A 7,500-nucleotide genomic window follows, 5' to 3' on the forward strand; every position below is an offset into this window, starting at 1 on the left:
AGACCAGTCAAAGAGCCAGAGGTTCTGACTTCACGTGGAGTGGACTCGTCAGTTCTCAAGCGGCTCTCTCTCGATAGACCTTTTCACTCGTTCAGAGAGTCATCAACGTATTTGGGGAGATAGACTAAACAGCTGGGAACACTGAATTACTTGCGTCGGACGCTTATGGCCTCGAAGATCTCACAGCTTGGAGTCCACAAACCCCAAGAAGGAAGTGTTCCAGTGTCCCCACAACAATAGACCATCTGTGACCGAGAGCTCCCCGCTCACAAACTGGGAACAACAACATATGGCTGAAGCAGCCCCTTCCTCAAGGCAGATAGCAGACGTCAGGGTTGGTCTTAACCGTCAAAGGGCAAAAGGTGGATATCTAGGAGAGTGATTCCCGAGCAGTGCCCATCTGTATGTTTGTATTGTAGCACTAGATGGCGCATGGGGCACAGGGTCTTTAGGTGACCTCAACCTGTTGGGAAGAGAGCAACAGTTTTTTGACCATGTCGCTGTTTTTTGACTTGCTGCCCGTACGCGCCAGCACGCCTCGTTCGTGACCTTGTCCCGCCATGTGATCCCGAGGATGTTGCACAGGCACCGCGTGTGAAAAGCATTTAGCTCTCTTTCGTGCCGCGCGTATATATTAGACGAGGATGTGTGGAAAGGTTTGGGGTTGTTGGTGTGCAGATGAGAAGCTCGTACCTGCTGTGGACACTCTGTGGGGTCTCTCAGAGGTGGGTTAGTTACTCATGTGGTAATTACCAAGCCAGGCGAAGTAAAGCGCTATCTTCTCTCCGAAGTATTCCCTGATGTGGTCCAGAGGCTGGTAGCTCCTCCAGGAGGACCAGGTGGCCCAGTGCGAGTACAGGATCTGTCTCAGAGCTAAAGACTGGGGGGGCACTGGGGGGCTGGGCGGCTGGAACCCACCCTGCAAACAAAGAGCAAACATAGAAGGAGAAAAGGTTGATACAGCCGCTGTCAGATGGAACAGAACCACAGGAAGTGTACCCTTCAGCGTGTCTCACAATGCACCTTCCCTCCTAACGCTGAGGTCAAAGGTCAGAGTACCGTACTGACCGGAATATAAGACGACTCTGATTATAACACGTCCCTGATTATAACACGTCCCTGATTATAACACGTCCCTGATTATAACACGTCCCTGATTATAACACGTCCCTGATTATAACATGTCCCTGATTATAACATGTCCCTGATTATAACACGTCCCTGATTATAACACGTCCCTGATTATAACACGTCCCTGATTATAACACGTCCCTGATTATAACATGTCCCTGATTATAACACGTCCCTGATTATAACACGTCCCTGATTATAACATGTCCCTGATTATAACACGTCCCTGATTATAACACGTCCCTGATTATAACAAGTCCCTGATTACCTGATTATAACACGTCCCTGATTACCTGATTATAACAAGTCCCTGATTACCTGATTATAACACGTCCCTGATTATAACACGTCCCTGATTACCTGATTATAACACGTCCCTGATTATAACACGTCCCTGATTACCTGATTATAACAAGTCCCTGATTACCTGATTATAACACGTCCCTGATTATAACACGTCCCTGATTACCTGATTATAACACGTCCCTGATTATAACACGTCCCTGATTATAACACGTCCCTGATTATAACAAGTCCCTGATTATAACACGTCCCTGATTACCTGATTATAACACGTCCCTGATTATAACACGTCCCTGATTATAACACGTCCCTGATTATAACAAGTCCCTGATTACCTGATTATAACACGTCCCTGATTACCTGATTATAACAAGTCCCTGATTACCTGATTATAACACGTCCCTGATTATAACACGTCCCTGATTATAACACGTCCCTGATTATAACACGTCCCTGATTATAACAAGTCCCTGATTACCTGATTATAACACGTCCCTGATTATAACACGTCCCTGATTATAACACGTCCCTGATTATAACAAGTCCCTGATTACCTGATTATAACACGTCCCTGATTATAACACGTCCCTGATTATAACACGTCCCTGATTATAACACGTCCCTGATTACCTGATTATAACACGTCCCTGATTATAACACGTCCCTGATTACCTGATTATAACACGTCCCTGATTATAACACGTCCCTGATTATAACACGTCCCTGATTATAACACGTCCCTGATTACCTGATTATAACACGTCCCTGATTATAACACGTCCCTGATTGTAACAAGTCCCTGATTACCTGATTATAACACGTCCCTGATTATAACACGTCCCTGATTATAACACGACCCTGATTATAACACGTCCCTGATTATAACATGTCCCTGATTATAACACGTCCCTGATTATAACATGTCCCTGATTATAACACGTCCCTGATTATAACAAGTCCCTGATTACCTGATTATAACACGTCCCTGATTATAACAAGTCCCTGATTACCTGATTATAACACGTCCCTGATTATAACACGTCCCTGATTATAACATGTCCCTGATTATAACACGTCCCTGATTATAACACGTCCCTGATTACCTGATTATAACACGTCCCTGATTATAACACGTCCCTGATTATAACAAGTCCCTGATTACCTGATTATAACATGTCCCTGATTATAACACGTCCCTGATTATAACACGTCCCTGATTATAACACGTCCCTGATTACCTGATTATAACACGTCCCTGATTATAACACGTCCCTGATTATAACACGTCCCTGATTACCTGATTATAACACGTCCCTGATTATAACACGTCCCTGATTATAACACGTCCCTGATTACCTGATTATAACACGTCCCTGATTATAACACGTCCCTGATTATAACACGTCCCTGATTATAACACGTCCCTGATTATAACACGTCATTATAACATGTCCCTGATTATAACACGTCCCTGATTATAACATGTCCCTGATTATAACACGTCCCTGATTATAACACGTCATTATAACATGTCCCTGATTATAACACGTCCCTGATTATAACACGTCCCTGATTATAACACGTCCCTGATTACCTGATTATAACACGTCCCTGATTATAACACGTCCCTGATTATAACACGTCCCTGATTATAACACGTCATTATAACATGTCCCTGATTATAACACGTCCCTGATTATAACACGTCCCTGATTATAACATGTCCCTGATTATAACACGTCCCTGATTATAACACGTCATTATAACATGTCCCTGATTATAACACGTCCCTGATTATAACACGTCCCTGATTATAACATGTCCCTGATTACCTGATTATAACACGTCCCTGATTATAACACGTCATTATAACATGTCCCTGATTACCTGATTATAACACGTCCGCTCTCTTTCAAGACTAACTTTTGGAAAAATACCTTTTTGAAAACCAAATCTTGTTTTTATTAAGAAAAATGTTTTATGGAAAATAATGATAAGACTCATCACACATTGCGTTCACATGTTCCTAACCCGGAGAACAAAACAGGCTAGATTGCAATCAAATAATAATGTGACAATGTGAGGGATTATGTGTTTATTAACTCGCCTACTTTTGAACCGCTTTGTTGGAGTTGGTCTCTGTGTCTCTCCATCTCTATCCCTCCTGTTGCTGCGTTACCGTGCAGGTCACCTATTATGCAAAGTCCTCTTCTCCATGTCTCTTCTACATCAACATGTGTCCCCTCTTCTTCATGTCTCTTCTACATCAACATGTGTCCCCTCTTCTTCATGTCTCTTCTACATCAACATGTGTCCCCTCTTCTCCATGTCTCTTCTACATCAAAATGTGTCCCCTCTTCTCCATGTCTATTCTACATCAAAATGTGTCCCCTCTTCGTCATGTCTCTTCTACATCAACATGTGTCCCCTCTTCGTCATGTCTCTTCTACATCAACATATGTCCCCTCTTCTTCATGTCTCTTCTACATCAACATGTGTCCCCTCTTCTTCATGTCTCTTCTACATCAACATGTGTCCCCTCTTCTCCATGTCTCTTCTACATCAACATGTGTCCCCTCTTCTCCATGTCTCTTCTACATCAACATGTGTCCCCTCTTCTTCATGTCTCTTCTACATCAACATGTGTCCCCTCTTCTTCATGTCTCTTCTACATCAACATGTGTCCCCTCTTCGTCATGTCTCTTATTCATCAACATGTGTCCCCTCTTCGTCATGTCTCTTCTTCATCAACATGTGTCTCCTCTTCGTCATGTCTCTTCTTCATCAACATGTGTCCCCTCTTCTTCATGTCTCTTCTACATCAACATGTGTCCCCTCTTCTTCATGTCTCTTCTACATCAACATGTGTCCCTTTTTCTTCATGTCTCTTCTACATCAACATGTGTCCCCTCTTCTTCATGTCTCTTCTACATCAACATGTGTCCCCTCTTCTTCATGTCTCTTCTACATCAACATGTGTCCCCTCTTCTTCTTGTCTCTTCTACATCAACATGTGTCCCCTCTTCTTCTTGTCTCTTCTACATCAACATGTGTCCCCTCTTCTTCATGTCTCTTCTACATCAACATGTGTCCCCTCTTCTTCATGTCTCTTCTACATCAACTTGTGTCCCCTCTTCTTCATGTCTCTTCTACATCAACATGTGTCCCCTCTTCTTCATGTCTCTTCTACATCAACATGTGTCCCCTCTTCTTCTTGTCTCTTCTACATCAACATGTGTCCCCTCTTCTTCATGTCTCTTCTACATCAACATGTGTCCCCTCTCCTTCATGTCTCTTCTACATCAGCATGTGTCCCCTCTTCTTCATGTCTCTTCTACATCAACATGTGTCCCCTCTCCTTCATGTCTCTTCTACATCAACATGTGTCCCCTCTTCTCCATGTCTCTTCTACATCAACATGTGTCCCCTCTTCTTCATGTCTCTTCTTCATCAACATGTGTCCCCTCTTCTTCATGTCTCTTCTACATCAACATGTGTCCCTTTTTCTTCATGTCTCTTCTACATCAACATGTGTCCCCTCTTCTTCATGTCTCTTCTACATCAACATGTGTCCCCTCTTCTTCTTGTCTCTTCTACATCAACATGTGTCCCCTCTTCTCCATGTCTCTTCTACATCAACATGTGTCCCTTTTTCTTCATGTCTCTTCTACATCAACATGTGTCCCCTCTTCTTCATGTCTCTTCTACATCAACATGTGTCCCCTCTTCTTCTTGTCTCTTCTACATCAACATGTGTCCCCTCTTCTTCTTGTCTCTTCTACATCAACATGTGTCCCCTCTTCTTCATGTCTCTTCTACATCAACATGTGTCCCCTCTCCTTCATGTCTCTTCTACATCAACATGTGTCCCCTCTTCTTCATGTCTCTTCTACATCAACTTGTGTCCCCTCTTCTTCATGTCTCTTCTACATCAACATGTGTCCCCTCTTCTTCTTGTCTCTTCTACATCAACATGTGTCCCCTCTTCTTCTTGTCTCTTCTACATCAACATGTGTCCCCTCTTCTTCATGTCTCTTCTACATCAACATGTGTCCCCTCTCCTTCATGTCTCTTCTACATCAACATGTGTCCCCTCTTCTTCATGTCTCTTCTACATCAACATGTGTCCCCTCTGTGGAAAGAGACTCTGAAAGTTTCAGGAACAAAGATTCTCTCTCTTTTTGATCCATTTCTATAAAAACCTGTCTGAAAATGAGCTGATCAGATTTTGGCCACTTGATGATGTCCTTTTGTCTTGTGTAACCATTAGCCAATCAGCAACCAAGGTGCCCCCCCCACACCTTATCACCTGTATCTCCTCCTTGAGCTCCATTGAGTTCTTTGTAACCAAATGTCTCTCAGAGGGGCGTGGGGGGGGGCTCCTTATTTTCATCTAAAGTAACAGACAGAGAATCAGCACTTTGGAAACAGGGCTGAAACAGAGGGGAGTATGGGTAATGCTGCAATGATCTGTTTGGTGTTTCAGCCAATCAGAGACAGGCTCTGGATATATCTGAGACCTGGTATATTGATGAAACACAGTACAATAGGGGACCTTTAAGACGGTGTCTCGTTTGGGGGAACACTCGTTTGGCGATTATACATTGCATCGAAAAGTCTAGACCCCGAATATAAGACGGAAAAAATTGTATCTTCGGGTCAATACGGTACGCTCCCACCTGCCGGGTTATGACCTCACCTCGTGCAGTGGGTAGGCTGCAGTGAAGACCCCCTCGCTCAGCAGACGGTCGATCCCAACCTCCCCACGTTTCATCGAACCGTACGGCGTCCGGGCCAGGATCTCGTACAGCTGCAGGGACAGGAAACAGTCACTGAGGGACAGGAAACAGTCACTGCGGGACAGGAAACAGACACTGAGGGACAGGAAACAGTCACTGCGGGACAGGAAACAGTCACAGAGGGACAGGAAACAGTCACTGCGGGACAGGAAACAGTCACTGAGGGACAGGAAACAGTCACTGCGGGACAGGAAACAGACACTGAGGGACAGGAAACAGTCACTACAGGACAGGAAACAGTCACTGAGGGACAGGAAACAGACACTGAGGGACAGGAAACAGACACTGAGGGACAGGAAACAGTCACTGCGGGACAGGAAACAGACACTGCAGGACAGGAAACAGACACTGATGGACAGGAAACAGACACAGAGGGACAGGAAACAGTCACTGCGGGACAGGAAACAGACACTGCAGGACAGGAAACAGATACAGAGGGACAGGAAACAGTTACTGAGGGACAGGAAACAGACACTGCAGGACAGGAAACAGACACAGAGGGACAGGAAACATACATTACAGTACAGGAAACAGACACTGAGGGACATGAAACAGACACTGCAGGACAGGAAACAGACACAGGGGGACAGGAAACAGTCACTGCGGGACAGGAAACAGTCACTGAGGGACAGGAAACAGACACTGCAGGGCAGGAAACAGACACTGCAGGACAGGAAACAGACACAGAGGGACAGGAAACAGATATTACAGGACAGGAAACAGACATTACAGTACAGGAAACAGACACTGCAGGACAGGAAGCAGACACAGAGGGACAGGAAACAGTCACTGAGGGACAGGAAACAGACATTACAGGATTTTGCACAATACCTCTTTTAAAAGTGTACAGCTCTCCCACTTTAAATACTTATATGCTGCACATATGTTATTTGTAAAACTGTGAGAAATACAGCGTTCAGTATTACATACATGCCGACCTTTCCGAATCCAAAAGAGGTAGGTTTGTGCGCGGCAAATGTGCACGCCCAAATGAGGTAATCAGAATAAATGGAACCCCAGTAATCACATGTATAAACCATGTATTTAACATATATTGCATCATTTTATGCTGTTTGGTAAACAGTGACATCAACGACATGTCTGGTCTGTAAAAAGCCCCAAAAGTAAAAGAATGGGAGATAAATATCCCAAAGTCTCCAGATTTGAAAAATACTGCATTAAAAAAGTAATTTCCTGCATTTTTCTGCTGATAAAGTGTGATATAAATAATGTACAGGCTTTCAGATTGCTGTAGTTTACTAAACAG

General features: G+C 44.1%; 1 protein-coding gene across 4 annotated transcripts in view; it reads right to left on the minus strand.

Moving 5' to 3' along the window:
- ano7 (anoctamin 7) overlaps positions 1 to 7,500 on the minus strand; it is a 42,513-nt gene that overhangs the window by 17,430 nt on the left and 17,583 nt on the right. For all 4 annotated transcript variants that reach the window (XM_079678542.1, XM_079678545.1, XM_079678543.1 and 1 more), the window contains 2 exons: positions 6,134 to 6,244; positions 754 to 919 (listed from right to left, as the gene is read on the minus strand). In XM_079678542.1, coding sequence (XP_079534668.1) covers positions 754 to 919; positions 6,134 to 6,244 — 277 coding nt within the window. The remainder of the gene's footprint in view (positions 1 to 753; positions 920 to 6,133; positions 6,245 to 7,500) is intronic.

The sequence above is a fragment of the Notothenia rossii genome, assembly GCF_949606895.1.
Source record: "Notothenia rossii genome assembly, chromosome: 4".
Lineage (NCBI taxonomy): Eukaryota > Metazoa > Chordata > Actinopteri > Perciformes > Nototheniidae > Notothenia > Notothenia rossii.